The sequence below is a fragment of the Salvelinus alpinus genome, chromosome 10, assembly GCF_045679555.1.
Source record: "Salvelinus alpinus chromosome 10, SLU_Salpinus.1, whole genome shotgun sequence".
Lineage (NCBI taxonomy): Eukaryota > Metazoa > Chordata > Actinopteri > Salmoniformes > Salmonidae > Salvelinus > Salvelinus alpinus.
In genome coordinates, this window is record NC_092095.1 from 24,929,638 (window position 1) to 24,947,366 (window position 17,729).

General features: G+C 43.2%; 1 protein-coding gene across 2 annotated transcripts in view; it reads right to left on the bottom strand.

Moving 5' to 3' along the window:
- Window positions 1-5,472: 5,472 nt before the first annotated feature.
- LOC139531791 (guanine nucleotide-binding protein G(olf) subunit alpha-like) overlaps window positions 5,473-17,729 on the bottom strand; it is a 59,999-nt gene continuing 47,742 nt past the window's right edge. For both annotated transcript variants that reach the window (XM_071328635.1, XM_071328636.1), the window contains exons 8-12: window positions 11,370-11,428; window positions 9,027-9,147; window positions 8,380-8,510; window positions 7,783-7,850; window positions 5,473-7,658 (exon numbers count right to left, since the gene is read on the bottom strand). In XM_071328635.1, coding sequence (XP_071184736.1) covers window positions 7,512-7,658; window positions 7,783-7,850; window positions 8,380-8,510; window positions 9,027-9,147; window positions 11,370-11,428 — 526 coding nt within the window. In that variant the 3' untranslated portion in view covers window positions 5,473-7,511. The remainder of the gene's footprint in view (window positions 7,659-7,782; window positions 7,851-8,379; window positions 8,511-9,026; window positions 9,148-11,369; window positions 11,429-17,729) is intronic.

Genomic DNA, 17,729 nt, shown 5'->3' on the forward strand with positions numbered 1-17,729 from the left:
TGATCAATCTACACACAATACCCCATAATGACAAAGAAAAAACAGATTTTTACGGAAATATACCATTTACATAAGTATTCAGACCCTTTACTCAGTACTTTGTTGAAGCACTTTACGCAGTACAGCCTCGAGTCTTCTTGGGTATGATGCTACAAGCTTGGCACGGCTGTATTTGGGGATTTTTCCCCATTATTCTCTGCCGATCCTCTCAAGCTCTGTCAGGTTGGATGGGGAGCATCGCTGCACAGCTATTTTCAGGTCTCTCCAGAAATGTTAGATCGGGTTCAAGTCCGGGCTCTGGCTGGGCCACTCAATGACATTCAGAGACTTGTCCCGAAGCCACTCCTGCGTTGTCTTGGCTGTGTCCTTAGAGTCGTTGTCCTGTTGGAATGTGAACCTTCACCCCAGTCTGAGGTCCTGAGCGCTCTGGAGCAGGTTTTCATCAAGGATCTCGCTGTATTTTTCTCCGTTCATCTTTCCCTCGATCCTGATTAGTCTCCCAGTCCCTGCCACTGAAAAACATCCCCACAGCATGATTCTGCCACCAACATGCACCATATTGACAAAGCAAAAACAGGTTATTTTTTAAATGTTTGCAAATGTATTACAAATAAACCCCAGAAATATCTTATTTAATTATTCAGACCCTTTGCTATGAGACTTGAAATTATGCTCAGATGCATCCTGTTTCCATTGATCATCCTTAAAATGTTTCCACAACTTGATTGGAGTCCACCGGTGGTAAATTCAATTGAATGGACAAGATTTGGAAAGGCACACACCTGTCTATATAAGGTCCCACAGTTGACAGTGCATGTCAAAGCAAAAACCAAGCCATGATGTCGAAGGAATTGTTCGTAGAGCTCCGTGACAGGATTGTGTCGAGGCACAGATCTGGGGGAGGGTACCAAAAAATGTCTGCAGCATTGTAGGTCACCAAGAACACAGTGGCCTCCATCATTCTTAAATGGAAGAAGTTTTGAACCACCAAGACTCTTCCTAGAGCTGGCCGCCCAGTCAAACGGAGCAATCGGGGGAGAAGGGCCTTGGTCAGGGAGGTGACGAAGAACCCAATGGTCACTCTGACAGAGCTCCAGAGTTCCTCTGAGGGATGGGAGAACCTTCCAGAAGGACAACAATCTCTGCAGCACTCCTCCAATCAGGGCTTTATGATAGAGTGGCCAGTCAGAAGCCACTTCTCAGTAAAAAAAGGCACTTGACAGCCTGCTTGGAGTTTGCCAAAAGGCACCTAAAGGACTCTCAGACCCTGAGAAACTGTTGAAACCAAGATTGAACTCTTTGGCCTGAATGCCAACCGTCACGTCTGGAGGAAACCTGGCACCATCCCTACGATGAAGCATGGTGATGGCAGTATCATGCTGTGGGGATGTTTTTCCAGCAGCAGGGACTAGGAGACTAGTCAGAAACGAGTGAAAGATTAACGGAGCAAAGTACAGCGAGATCAGGACCTCAGACTGGGGCGAAGATTCACCTTCCAACAGGACAACAACTCTAAGCACACAGCCAAGACAATGTAGGAGTGGCTTCTGAATGTCCTTGAGTGGCCCAGCCAGAACCCGATCGAACATCTCTGGAGAGACCTGAAAATAGCTGTGTAGCGACACTCCCCATCCAACCTGACAGTGCTTGAGAGGATCTGCAGAAAATAACGTGAGAAATGCATCATACCCAAGAAGACCTGAGGCTGTAATCACTGCAAAAGTTGCTTCAACAAAGTACTGCGTAAAGGGTCTAAATACTTAGGTAAATTTGATAGTTTTTTTATTTGTAATACATTTGCAAAAATGTCTAAAAACCTGCTTTTGCTTTGTCATAATGGGGTATTGTGTGTAGATTGATGAGGGAAAAAAACGATTTAATACATTTTTGAATAAAGTTGTAACGTAACAAAATGTGGAAAAAATGAAGGGGTCTGAATACTTTCTGAATGCACTGTAAAGCAGGCAGACAGGCAGAGGCATTCAGTTACTGTTCTATTGTACATTAGAGTGGGCAAAACGAGTGACCTAAGTGACTTTGAGCATGGTATGATCGTCGGTGCCAGGTGCGCCGGATTCAGTATCCCTCCTGGGCTTTTTACGCACAACAGTGTCTAGGCTTTTTCAAGAATGGAGCTACAAAAATAAAAAATCTGTGCGGCGGCAGTCCTGTTGGCGAAAATAGCTTTTTGATGAGAGAGGTCGAAGGTGAATGGCAAGAATCGTGCAAGCTAACCGGCGGGCCTCAAACAGACAAATTAAGGCACAGTATTACGGTGGTGTGCCTATTGGAACACACAACTCGTCGATCCTTGTCACGGATGGGCTATTGCAGCAGACGACCACACCGGGTTCCATTCCTATCAGCTACATTCAAAAATAAGCGGCTACAGCACAGGAGGTTGGTGGGACCTTAATTGGGGAGGACGGGCTCGTGGTAATGGCTGGAGCGGAATATGTGGAATGGTATCAAATACATCAAACACATGGTTTCTATGTGTTTGATGCCATTCCATTTGCTCCACTTCAGCCAATATTATGAGCCGTCCTCCCCTCAGCAACCTTCACTGGGCTCCAGTGGGTACGCGATCACCAACACTGTACAATTGAGGGGTGGAAAAACATTGCCTGGCCGACGAATCCCAGTTCCTATTGCATATTCTGATGGCAGAGTCAGGAGTCAACGGTACAGGCTGGTGGCATAATGGTGTGGGGAATGTTTTCCTGGCACACGTTAGGTCCCTTGATATCAATTGAGCAACGATTGAATGCCACAGGGTATCTGAACATTGTTGCTGACCAAACCCAATAGAGTATATTTGGGATGAGTTGGAATGGGCTGTTTGCAGCATGAATGTACCGCCGTCCAATCTGCAGCAACTGTGTGATGCCATTGAGTCAATATGGACCAACATCCCTGTGGAAGGTTTCCGACACCTTGTAGAATCCATGCCCCGAAGAAATCAGGCTGTCCTGGAGGGAAAGAGAGTCCAAGCCAGTACTAAATGTGTGTACATAATACAGTGGCCACAGTGTATTTGACCACATCTGTATCATTAGCATTCATTAGCATAGTTCACTCATGTAATGTACAAAGTGTGGCAGGTAGCCTAGCGGTTAGAGCGCTGTGCCAGTAACTAAAAGGTCGCTGGTTCGAATACATGAGCCAACTAGGTGAAAATCTGTCGATGTGCCCTTGAGCAAGGCATTTAACCCTAAATTTCTCCAAGGGTGCGTACTTGGTCCAAACACACCAAGACAGTCGTGAAGAGGGCACAACAAAACCTTTTCCCCTCAGAACACTGAAAAGATTTGGCATGGGTCCCCAGATCCTCAAAAAGTTCTACAGCTGCACAATCGAGAGCATCCTGACCAGTTGCATCACCGCCTGGTATGGCAACTGCTCTGCATCTGACCGTAAGACACTACAGAGGGTAGTGCGTATGGCCCAGTACATCACTGGGGCCAACCTTCCTGCCATCCAGGACCTATATAATAGGCGGTGTCAGAGGAAAGCCCATAAAATTGTCAGACTCCAGTCACCCAAGTCATAGACTGTTTTCTCTGCACCGCACGGCAAGCGGTACCGGAGCGCCAAGTCTAGTACCAAAAGTCTCCTTAACAGCTTCTACCCCCAAGCCATAAGACTGCTGAACAATTAATCAAATGGCCACCGGACTCTTACATTGCCCCCCCATTTGTTTTGTACACTGCTGCTACTCGCTGTTTATTATCTATGCAGTCACTTCACCCCTACCTACATGTACAAATTACCTCTAACCTGTGCCCCCGCACACTGACTCGGTACCGGTGCCCCATGTATATAGCCTCGTTATTGTTATGTTATTGTGTTACTTTTTATCATTTTTTCCTTTAGTTTATTTGGTAAATATTTTCTTAACTCTTCTTGAACTGCACTGTTTGTTAAGGGCTTGTAAGTAAGCATTTCACAGTAAGGTCTACACTTGTTGTATTTGGCGCATGTGACAAATAAAGTTTGATTTGACTACTATGGCCGACTCTTTGAACAGCACGTTTCACTGCATCTATCTGGTGTATGTGACAATAAAACATCTATTTACTGTTTGTTGACCTTTTCTGTGGGCAGCACTACCCTATGTACCATCTGAATGATGCAGAGTGCACTGGGCAGGATGTCGCCTCTCCTGAAGAGCGCCACCAGATGTTCCATGAGCATTATGACATGCTATACCAGGAAGCTTCTCAAAGGGTGAGTTTAAATACACAGAACTATCACTCACACATGGGATTCATCTCTATTGTCTGAAGTGGCCTCTGCTTGCTTTCATAAGTCGTTTTTTCCAGATCAGTGCAGATGAAAGAAAGGTCCCAACAGAGGAAGCCACTTCAGACTGAGATAAATCCCTAAGAATCATTCTGAAGGGTATCTTTCTGACTGAAAACAATAATAGGTTGTCACTTACAAGCTTGTGATTGGAGAAATATGATGGATTCTTTTGGTTCCACTCTGCAGTTACTTTGCTAGTTTCAGCCCCGCCTTATCCTGAGTGGCCACACCCACAGTGCCTGTAAGGTGGTCCATGACAACAAGCACCCAGAGATCAGCGTTCCTTCCTTCAGCTGGAGAAACAGCAACAACCCCAGCTTCATCCTAGTAACTAACTGTCAGGGTTGGGGTCAATTCAATTCCATTTCAATTTAAGTTTACTTCATGAATTTAAATATAGTTTTAGAAGGGTAGAGAATCGGGACACAACCTCCCTCTCTCTGCAGGGCACCTTCTTTCCCGCGGACTTGCAGTTGGCTAAGTGCTTCCTGCTAGAGGAGAGCAGCGTGGTGGCCATCTACTGCGCCACAGCCATGGTCGTCTCCCTCATGCTCATGGCCCACCTCCACTTCTCAAAGAGATTCATGCTTCTAGCCACCAGCTTCATGGGCAAGCACAAGGGCCTGTGACTGTTATAGTGAGTGTTTTCCTTAGATCAAATAATTATTTCCTTGGCAGGCCACATAAAAAAAGGGTAGCATTCAGGTTAGCAAATAAACTAAAAGTGTGATTGAAATCAAAGTAATGGCAGGGGACGTCTCATCTGTGTGACCGACCACCTTTGACCTCCTCACCCTGACCCATGTTCATCACTGAGACCAAAGAGACTGTAGTAGGGTTGACACTCCTGACATCCAAACCAACAGCACCTTTTAAAGGCCTTTGGTGACGCTTTGTTGGTGCATTTTAATAGCGTGCAATGATATGTTATCCGTTCATTCTCTTTATAAATTATTGGCAACAATTCTTTTATTTTTTTTATCCCGGTGAGTAAGCTATGGCAGGGCCATCTTTGACCTTTAAATGTGACCCGGATGAAAACAGTCGAGGGAAGACGGCGGAACTGGGTTTCTTGCAACTGTAATTTATGCATATACAAAGTGTACATAAGTATCATTTTCCCACATATTCAGTTTAGACAAACCAACAACAAAAAAACAAAGGTCTTCTGATGTGCCTCTTTATTAAAATAAAAATACTTTTTGTATTCCTTAAAGGCCTGAAAACACAAACGTTATCACATCTACCTCCTCGCTCTCAGAATAGACTTGCACATTGAAAGCTTCTGTTCAGTGTAAAGAATATCCTGTCTAACTGTGCCCACAATGCCTGTGCCATTGTGAAGGGATCTCTATGACCGAAGGATCACTACTTTATCATCTCGTCTCATTCTATATAAGTTGATGCCTATGTATCTGTATGCATACATACGTTCTAGACATTCATAAATATGTATACGCATAGGCACACACATTACTATGTATAATTGTACATATAGATTTATAGAATATATGTATATCTTTATAAATGTATATGTACATATATATTAATATAAAATGCACATGTACAATGTACATATACAATGCATGAGTACATGTGTGTATATATGTTTTACAGTACATGCATGCTTTGAAGCACACACACACATTTACTGGCACGCGCATGTATACATCTCATACACACTTCATATCTAAAAAGATGCTTCCTACTGTAGTAAAACAACGCCAGGTTGCGATTTGGACACGTCAATGGATCTTCCAATGTATTAAAGCTGAGAATCAGAAATAAAAATATACATTTTCACCGTCGAAACGAAAGAGGATGAAGGCATGTCTCTGGCTGCGACCTGGGGTCACTGCGGTAGGTAAGTGGTTAATTTGCATAATGTATACAGGATTTGTGTGTTTTTTTTTTACACCGCACAAATTTTTCCGCCGTTTTCTACTAAAGAACATTTTCCATTTTTATAAACCAGAAAAACTAACCTCTACAGAGAGAGAGAGAGAGAAACTCCCTGCCTGCAGTCTCTACTGTCAGAGAGAGTTTGACATCAAGCTGTACAGCGCAGTCAACAACATACATCAGAGCTCAATTTACAGGTACAGCCATTATCAAGGCACAAAGATATTCTACAATAAGTTTCTCTCAATAAAGTTGTACAAAATAACATTACATTTTGCAGTCTGTACAAGATAATCAACCTTGCACAGTGTGCAAGATAATAAACAAAAACAAAAATATATTATATATATATAGAACTATTGCCCAAGAGGATCTAAGTCAAAAAGGACTGTCTGTGGGCAAATCAAAGTGAGTGTGGTATTTCTCTTTCCATCTAGACACGTGGCAGAATGCTGCTGCTGCTCTACGGCAGGAGGTGCATTGGACTCAAACTCCCAGCCTCCTCCTGGTCCTCCCACAAGTCCCACCCCCTCTATGCTAATTCTACAGCTCTCAGCATCCACACAAAGGCAGTCTGAAAGCCTCTCTCTCCATCATGTTGCAATAAAAACAAACAAACCCAAATAAAAAGTGACAGAGTAATAAATATCTCGGTGCTACATCATGTGTATACTTCCTTGACGGCGTTAAGTTACCTGATGCAAAGTGCATTACATCTCCTGCCCGCCCCACCGCCCCACTCCTTCATCAAGTACTCAGAGCAGAATAGAGAGAGAGAGCGAGAGAGGGAGGGAGAGAGAGAGGGAGCAAAGCGGAGTAATCCATGCAAAGGAGTGTCGGAAGGTTGATTCCAACTCTGGAACCAACACACACAGGAGTTACCTCATTAGATACCTCAACTCTCTCACGCACACACACACAAACATACACACACACCCTCTGACAACATCAGCTGGTCCAGATCCAACCACAACAGAAACTACAGAAGACTAGTTCAAATCAAAAACTACAAAACAAGATGTCTAAAAAGGCTTAGTGGAATGAGCAGAATAAAGGCATTTGAAATAAAAGAGGCACACACACATCCTTTCCCATCCCCACTTATACCTACAAAATAAGAGTAACAAAATGGGCCAAAATTAAAGAACAAAATAAATCCAACAATGGCAAACAAAATGACAGCATTGTGATGCTTCAGTAGTTCTCCTGGTCCCTGTGGTGAAAGGAACTTGTGTTTTGGGAGTGGAAACAAACTGCACCGGGATTGGCCCAGAGCCGACTGGATGGTGGGCTGCGACCAATCACAAGAGTTCGTACTGGCGCAGGTGCATCCTCTGGATGATGTCTCGGCAGTCGTTGAAGACGCGGCGGATGTTCTCCGTGTCCACGGCGCAGGTGAAGTGGGGGTAGCAGTAGTGCTTTCCGTCGCCGCTCGCCGTGCTGATCCTCTGTGGGGAGACATGCACATTTCTGTTAACTTCCTGAATTGAAACAGAAATGACCCCAAACCTGAAATGGTTAACACTACAAAACAAGCATCTACAGTCAGTACATAGAATGAAAACTACGTACAAGAAACTCATCTCGGATGAAAAACTTGGCCCGGGTCACTTTAGGGTCCTCTCCGGGGTCTGGAACGGCTGTTCAGAAAGAGACAAACAGAAGAAATCCAGGTTCATCAGTACAAGGATACAATATCATTAGGACTGGATGTAGTGCAGTGCCTGATGACGGTATCTGCAATCAAATGTTTATGGAGCATCTCTAACTAGTGCTCTCCGTGCTCAAAACTATTCTGTGATTTCATTTGACGATGGGGAAGAAAGGCATGTTTATGCTATTACATACTGCAATTGAGTACCTGGGATATCTATAAGTTAGAGGGTCATATGAGGTCTAAATAAAGGTTTATTCCAGGGCCCGCAGAAATGATTCCATTTGAGTCACAAATGTCAAAAGTGTGAGTCGCCAAAATGGGTTAACCTTTGTATACATCTTGAGGACCGGTTTGGAGGTCCTTCACTGTGAAGCAACAACAACGATTTGGTGCACGCTTCGTTGCTGGAAGAGTGTAATGTGTGGGTCTCTTAGGTTAGTAAATCTTCTTAATATTATTATGATCAAGTTTTACTTAAAAAAACAGTGTTTTCCGCACATCTCAGTACCCACCTTCGGCCGGCACAGTATAGCGAGCGTACTCAGGGAAGTAGTCTTCAAGTTTGGATTTCCCTGCTAAGATCTTGTCAGCCAGCATGTCCTGCTTGTTCAAGAACAGGATGACTGAAATGGTCCGTAAAAATCTGAAAAGAAAGATTGTAAAGAATGACGTGACTAGACAGGCATTTAAACAATGACACTGTGTCAGAGTTATTGGAATGTGAATGGATGGGTTTAAAAATAAAATATCTCTATCCAACTCATGTTTTGCTTCTGTTTGACCGATTCACACTGATATCACCACCTTGACTGATTCAAACTAAAACGGGAAGCATGCTTCAGTCTGTTACCATTATTACTGTCAATCGCTAAAAGTACATCCTATTACAATAATATTTACTCCAGTAGTCATATTATTATACATGAAGTGTTGCAATGTACTTTAAAATAAATTTTCACCAAGAATTTGCTACAGAAAATAAACAAAGCTGGTTTGAAATTAATTCAGTTTGCAAATGTATTGCAAGTATATTGAAATCACAACAAAATGGAATGCAAACGTTACATTCGCCTATTACTAAATCTGGTGTGACATTTTTCTGTAGGCCATAATTGAGTCGGGAGAGGGCAGAGAGCCTGATTAGGTGACCAGGACCAACCTGTTATTCCAGATGCTCTTGAAGAGATCCAGGGATTCCCGGAGTCTGTTGGTGCTGTTGTCTTCCCTTATGACCATGTTATAACTGCTGCTTGCCGCCACAAAGATGATGGCCGTCACGTCTAAAAGAAATAAGAGCACATTAAATGGGTTGTTTTAGCATGACTGGTGCATAATGGTGTGCATTATGAGGACCAGACGCAGTGACATCGTAAACCATGTAATGTTAAAGGAAAATTCCACTAAAAGACTATCTTTAGTCATTTGTTTCATTAGTCCACTGTTGATACAGTCCAAAAATGTCATACTATGACACCTTCTGTATTTTTTGTTACTTGGTAGCAACTAGCTACAGACCCTGTGTTGCGGATCATGTACAACTATTTTGGACTGTCCAAGTTGTAACATTAACGTTAATCTCAGGCTTCACTAACTAACGTTACGGTTTTAAGTGGAGATATTCTTTGCTACTTTTCAAACGAAGACTAAGTAATATTTCACATAACAAGTTGCTATATATGCCTTCTGTTTTATTCATGAGGAGTAATAGCCAAGAGAAGGCAGGAGACACTGTTTTGTTAAGCGTCACATTGGTTAGACCGCTCCCTGTAACGGATCAGTCGTCCACCAGACTACACTCTACGATTAGAGGGAGGTGGAAGAGGAAGCGTTGGGTGTCTCGGTTAGGGAGACAGGGGAATGGGGTTCAGTGTTTTACTGTTAGGATAGATTTATGTTTGTTTCAACAGATCCTCACTACAAAATACTAATGCGGTCCTTGTGGTTACTAAACATACACTATCACCCCTATTAACCAACCCGTTCACACACCCCAATATCCCAGACCTGTGTGTAAATTGTAACACACATCTAGGCACCTTGTATCATTGCCTGTGGGAGTGTGCTGAGATAAACATTTTGGAGCTCAGTGCGGCGCTATATCTCTGAGATTACCCCAATAACATTAATCCCTAAACTTTGCGACCTAAATCTTTACCCAGAGAATATCTCTTTACATAGGAGAGAGAGAACAAAATGGTTGACCTCTGTCTATTACAAGCTAGCCGTTCAATTTCTCTCCTTTGGAAGTATGTAAGTTTCCCCTCACTTGGTCATCGGTTAAAATAATTAACGTCAAGCCTAGCTCTTGAAAAATTCACTTATATAGTAAAAAAGAAAGCCCCATCACTGTTTCACCTGTCCTTGTGATCGTCTTCACCCCCTCCAGGTGTCGCTTATTTTCCCCAGTGTATTTATCCCTGTGTTTCCTGTCTCTGTGCCAGTTCGTCTTGTATGTTTAGTCTAGTCAACCAGCGTGTTTTTCCCCGTACTCCTTTTCTATTCTCTTTTGCTAGTCTTCCCGGTTTTGACCACTGCCTGACTCTGGACTACTTTCCCGCCTGCCTGATCATCCTGCCTGCCCTGACCTTGAATCGGCCTGCCCTTCGGTACCCATTGGACTCTGAACTTGTTTTGACCTTTTTCCTGTACACTACCATTCTCTTGCCTACCCCTTTTGGATTAATAAACATTGTAAGACTCCAACCATCTTCCTCCTGTGTCTGCATCTGGGTCTCGCCTTGTGCCTTGATAGCCCCAGAGTTGAATGTTATTTGGGAAAAAAAGAAAATCTACAATTTTATTTTACCTTTGTTTAACTAGGCAAGTCAGTTAAGAACAAATACTTATTTTCAATGACGGCCTAGGAACAGTGGGTTAACTGCCTTGTTCAAGGGCAGAACAACAGATTTTTACCTTGTCAGCTCGGGGATTCGATCTGGCAACCTTTCGGTTTACTAGTCCAACGCTCTAACCACTAGGCTACCAGCCGCCTACAAACCGGTGATATTGTAGAAGCATTGGAACTGCACATCTGTATATTCTAAAGGAATTGATATGAATATTGGCTATAGTTCAAGCGTAATCCGCATGATAATGTGAGGACTTTTTTTCTCTTCCGTTTATCTGTTGTTAATGTTGGGTTGTTGTTATGTTTTTGTCTTTGGGTAGGGTGAAAAATAATAATTGTATTTCTGTAACTGTTGACTGTCTTATTTGTAACTAATACATAAGTGTAAAATTATATATATTTTTAAATGGACTAATTAAACAAATTTCAAAATAGGATATTTTTTTGTCGTATTTTACTTTAATGAATTCTTCCATATAAAATGTGGAAGTGTATCCAGATGGTATATAATGCTGAGCTACTGTGACACAGTCCCAGGTCTTCCGGTTTCAGGTAAGGTTACTCATTAAGCGAGCATGGTTCACTGAACCACCAACAGTACACTTGCAAAACAACATTGTGGGCAGCAAAATTGTACACATAATCCAAACTTACCATTGAAGCACTGGATCCATTTTCTCCTCTCGTCTCTCTGGCCACCAACATCAAACATACTGGGAGGGAAGGGAAAAAACGCTTTAACACATTTCTGTATGGTCCAATGTGTGAAGGTGCCTATTTAACTCAAACATGTCTTGATCTCAAAACATATCTTATTTATCACATGCGCTGAATACAACAGGTGTAGACCATATCGTGAAAGGCTTACTTACAAGCCCTTAACCAACAATGCAGTTTGAAGGAAATAGTGTTAAGAAAATATTTACAAAATAAACAAAAGTAAACATTTTTACAAAATAACAATAACAAGACTATATACAGGGGGTACCTGTATCGAGTCAATGTACGGGGTACAGGTTAGTCGAGGTACACATCACGGACAAATTGAAATGGACAGCGTGGTGAAGAAGGCGCAATAGCGCATCTTCAACCCCAGGAGGCTGAAGAAATTTGGCTTGTCACCTAAATCACTCAAACTTTTACAGATGCACAATCGAGAGAATCCTGTCGGGCTGTATTGTCGCCTGGTACAGTAACTGCACCGCCCTTAACCGCAAGGCTCTCCAGAGGGTAGTGCGGTCTGCACAACGCATCACCGGGGGCAAACTACCTGCCCTCCATGACACCTACAGCACCCGATGTCACAGGAAGGCCAAAAAGATCATCAAGGACAATAACCACCCGAGCCACTGCCTGTTCACCCCGCTATCATCCAGAAGGCGAGGTCAGTACAGGTGCACCAAAGCTGGGACCGAGAGACTGAAAAACAGCTTCTATCTCAAGGCCATCAGACTGTTATACAGCCATCATTAGCACAGAGGCAGCTGCCTACATACAGACTCAAATCTCTGGCCACTTTAATAAACAGACTTAATAAAAGGTATCACTAGTCACTTTAAATAACGCCACTTTAATAATGTGTACATATCCTACATTACTCATCTCATAAGTAAAACTGTATTCTATACCATCTACTGCATCTTGCCTATGCCGCACGGCCATCGCTCCTCCAAATTTATATGTACAGTTGAAGTCGGAAGTTTACATACACTTAGGTTGGAGTCATTAAAACTCGTTTTTCAACCACTCCACAAATTTCTTGTTAACAAACTATACTTTTGGCAAGGCGGTTAGGACATCTACTTTGTGATTACACAAGTAATTTTCCAACAATTGTTTACAGACACATTATTTCACTGTATCACAATTCCAGTGGGTCAGAAGATTACATACACTAAGTTGACTGTGCCTTTAAACAGCTTGGAATATTCCAGAAAATGATGTCATGGCTTTAGAAGCTTCTGATAGGCTAACTGACATCATTTGAGTTATTTGGAGGTGTATTTGTGGATGTATTTCAAGGTCTACCTTCAAACTCCGTGCCTCTTTGCTTGACATCATGGGAAAATCCTAAGAAATCAGCCAAGACCTCAGAATTTTTTTTTAGACCTCCACAAGTCTGGTTCATCCTTGGGAGCAATTTCCAAACGCCTGAAGGTACCACGTTCATCTGTACAAACAATAGTACGCAAGTATAAACACCATGGGACCATGCAGACGTCATACCGCTCAGGAGGGAGACGCATTCTGTCTCCTAGAGATGAACGTACTTTGGTGTAAAAAGTGCAAATCAATCCCAGAACAACAGCAAAGGACCTTCTGGAGATGCTGGAGGAAACAGGTATAAAAGTATCTATATCCACTGTAAAACGAGTCCTATATCGACATAACCTGAAAGGCCACTCAGCAAGGAAGAAGCCACTGCTCCAAAACCGCCATAAAAAAGCCAGACTGCGGTTTGCAACTGCACATGGGGACAAAGATCGTACTTTTTGGAGAAATGTCCCTGGTCTGATGAAACAAAAATAGAACTGTTTGGCCATAATGACCATCGTTATGTTTGGAGGAAAAAGGGGGATGCTTGCAACCCGAAGAACACCATCCCAACCGTGAAGCACGGGGGTGGCAGCATCATGTTGTGGGGGTGCTTTGCTGCAGGAGGGGCTTGTGCACTTCACAAAATAGATGGCATCATGAGGGAGGGAAATTATGTGGATATATTGAAGCAGCATCTCAAGACATCAGTCAGGAAGTTAAAGCTTGGTCGCAAATGGGTCTTCCAAATGGACAATCGCCCCAAGTATACTTCTAAAGTTCTGGCAAAATGGCTTAGCGACAACAAAGTCAAGGTATTGGAGTTGCCATCACAAAGCCCTGACCTCACTCCTATAGAAAATTTGTGGGCAGAACTGAAAAAACTTTTGAGCAAGGAGGCCTACAAACCTGACTCAGTTACACCAGCTCTGTCAGGAGGAATGGGCCAAAATTCACCAAACTTATTGTGGGAAGCTTGTGGAAGGCTACCCGAAACGTTTGACCCAAGTTAAACAATTTTAAAAGGCAATGCTACCAAACACTAATTGAAAGTATGGAAACTTCTGACCCACTGGGAATGTGATGAAAGAAATAAAAGATGAAATAAATAATTCTCTCTACTATTATTCTGACATTTCACATTCTTAAAATAAAGTGGTGATCCTAACTGACCTAAGACAGGGAATTTTTACTAGGATTAAATGTCAGGAATTGTGAAAAACTGAGTTTAAATGTATTTGGCTAAGGTGTATGTAAACTTCCGACTTCAACTGTACATATTCTTTTTCATCCCTTTACATGTGTGTGTGTATAAGGTAGTTGTTGTGAATTTGTTAGATATTACTACATTGTCGGAACTACAAGCACAAGCATTTCGCTACACTCGCATTAACATCTGCTAACCATGTGTATGTGACCAATACAATTTGACTTGATTGGACTTGAATATAGTGCCTTCGGAAAGTATTCAGATCCCTTGACTTTTTCCAACTTTTGTTACGCCTTATTCTAAAATTGATGAAAATATTTCTCATCAATCTATACATAATACCCCATAAATACAAAAAAATTGCTTTGTTGACATTTTAGCTAATCTACAGCATTGAGTCTTCATGGGTATGATGATACAAGCTTGACACACCTGTATTTGGGGAGTGTCTCCCATTCTTCTCTGCAGATCCTCTCAAGCTCGGTCAGGTAGGATGGTGAGCGTCACTGCACAGCTATTTTCAAGTCTCTCCAGAGATGTTTGATCGGGTTCAGGTCCGGGCTCTGGCTGGGCCACTCAAGGACATTCAGAGACTTGTCACGAAGCCACTCCAGCGTTGTCTTGGCTGTGTGCTTAGGGTCATCGCCCTGTTGGAAGGTGAACCTTTGCCCCTGTCTGAGATCCTGAGCGCTCTGGAGCAGTTAAAAAAAAAAATCAAGGATCTCTGTACTTTGCACCGTTCATCTTTACCCCGATCCTGACTAGTCTCCCTGCCGCTGAAAAACATCCCCACAGCATTATGCTGCCACCACCATGCTTCACCGTAGGGATGGTGCCAGGTTTCCTCCAGACGTGACACTTGGCATTCAGCCTAAAGAGTTCAATCTTGGTTTCATCAGACCAGAGAATCTTGTTTCTCATGGTCTGAGAGTCTTTAGATGCCTTTTGGCAAACTCCAAGTGGGGTGTCATGTGCCTTTTACTGAGGAGTGGCTTCCGTCTGGCCACGCTACCATAAAGTCCTGATTGGTGGAGTGCTGTAGAGATGGTTGTCCTTCTGGAAGGTTCTCCCATCTCCACAGAGGAACTCTGGAGCTCTGTCAGTGACCATTGGGTTCTTGGTCACCTCCCTGACCAAGGCCCTTCTCCCTCGATTTCTCAGTTTGGCCGGGCGGCCAGCTCTAGGAAGAGTCTTGGTGGTTCCAAACTTCTTCCATTTAAGAATGATGGATGGCACTGTGTTCTTGGGGACCTTCAATGCTGCAGAAATGTTTTGGTACCCTTCCCCAGATCTGTGCCTCGACACAATCCTGTCTCGGAGCTCTACGGAGAATTCCTTCGACCTCATGGGTTGGTTTTTGCTCTGACATGCACTGTCAACTGTGGGACCTTATATTGACAAGTGTGCGTGCACCTTTCCCAATCATGTCCAATCAATTGAATTTACCACAGGTGGACTCCAATCAAGTTGTAGAAACACCTCAAGGTTGATCAATGGAAACAGGATGCACCTGAGCTCAATTTTGAGTCTCATAGCAAAGGGTCTGACTATTTATGTAAATAAGGTTTCTGTTTTTTATTGTTAATACATTAGATTTTTTTTTTCGAGAGACCTCTTTTCGCTTTGTCATTATGGGGTATTGTGTGTAGATTGATGCGGAAAACATTTAATTTTATCAATTTTATAATAAGGCTGTAACGTAACAAAATGTGGAAAAAGTCAAGGGGTCTGAATACTTTCCAAATGCACTGTAGGTGACTTATAGAATAGGGATTTCAAAATAAAGACCTTGCAATACAGTTGATTAGGCTAGTTTTCTACATGGAGTGATGATGGAAGCAGAGCTCCTGTGGGTAAAGTTAACCACTACACTAAACCACCTGGCAGTATGTTGAATTCCTGTGTCGTGATGTTTTAGAGCAGATACTGCTTTCCTATTTAGCGTGCATACATTAAACAAAATGGTAATCTAATCAAGGAGCAACGGTCTGACCCCACATTAGAAGAGTTGCGTGACCAAATTCGACCATGGCTATTTTCTCCAGGATGATGTCCTGATGAGAAAGTTTAGTAGTTTTGTTGGGGAGGCTATTAGTCAGGTTGTTATACCAGTTAAGTTGTGTGAGTTGGTGCTGAAAACTTCCCACGACGATGTTGCTGGTCATCTGGGCGTGAGGAAAACCTACAATCGCATACTGAGACATTTCTTTTGGCCTAGGTTAAAGAGGGATGTTTCTGGGATGTTTCTGCGTTCATCAAAACCTGTCAATTAACGGGTAAACCTACAAGCTATTAAGCCGGTACTGCTGTTTCCTATTCCCGTAGTCAGCCAGCCTTTTGAGTATCTGATTGTTGACTGTGTTGGCCCTCTGCCTCGCTCTAAGAAAGGTAGTAGTTACCTGTTCACTGTGATGTGTGTCAGACCACTAAGTTTCCTGTTGCCTATCCTCTCCGGTCTATCACAACTAAGTCCGTGCTAAAAGCTTTGACTCAGTTTCTCGCTGTTTGGAATCCATAAGGTTATTCAGTGACCAAGGTTCTAATTTCACCTCTAATATGTTTGGTTCTCCAACAGCTCCATATTAAACACAATTTGTCTAGTGCCTATCCCGCGCAGAGTCAAAGAGTGCTGGAACGTTTCCATCAAACACGTCTTTGTTGAGAGCTTATTGTACGGAGATGGATAAGGATTGGGAGGAGGGGTTGCCATGGTTACTGTTAGCCACCAGGGAGGTTTCACAGGAGAGCACAGGTTTCAGTCCAAATGACCTAGTGTTCGGACATAGTGTACGTGGGCTTCTAGCAGTGCTCCAGGATGAATGGAAGTCTCCTAAGCCACAGTCCCTGTTATCTTATGTGTGTGATTTCCGGTGCCGCCTGTATGCCGCTGGTGAGATGGCCAAAGAGAAGCTATCATCTTCACAGGGAAGGAATATTTGATCGCCGAACTGAGCCTCGTCACTTTAGTCCAGGTGACCAGGTTCTTGCTCTGCTGCCAATTGTTGGTTCTCCTTTTCAAGCCAAGTTTAAGGTCCATATACGGTTGTGCGCCAGTGCACTGAGCAAAACTATCTAGTTGCCACTCCGGGAACGGAGGAAAAAAAGCACCATCTGTGCCATGTCAATCTGCTGAAACCCTACTACACACGTTCCTCTGGGGACGAAGAGTGGGAGTCCGCAGAGGATGGTAAACCTGTTCTTTTGGCCAGTACTGTTACATTGCTGGGTCCTTCTTTTTGTCATGCTATGTCCGTGCATGGTGAGGAGGATGTCCTTGGTCCTGACTATTGTGTACTGCAGGGTAGATACAGAAAAATACAGAGTCACTTGATGTTTTGTATAGCCTTCTTGCTCATCTACCTGCTGATAGGCGAGACGAATTGGTCAGTCTGAGATTTCCAGTTTTGTATTCTGATACACCAACATGTACAAACGTAATCGAACACGATATTGACGTTGGGGATGCTGACCCCATCCTTCAGCAGTTCTATAGTTTCTTCAGAGAAACGGCGTTGTCTGGATGCTGAGATCGGGTACATGATGGAGAATGGAATTGCAGAGCATCCTTTCTCCAGATGGGCTTCTCCCTGTATCCTGGTCAGTAAACCGGATGGGACAAACAGATTTTGTACGTACTACCATAAGGTAAACAGTGTCACTAAGCCAGATTCATTTCCTCTTCCTCGGATGGAGGACTGCGTTGATCAGGTCGGAGCAGCGAGGTTTGTGAGCAAGTTTGACCTATTAAAGGGCTATTGGCTGGTGCCACT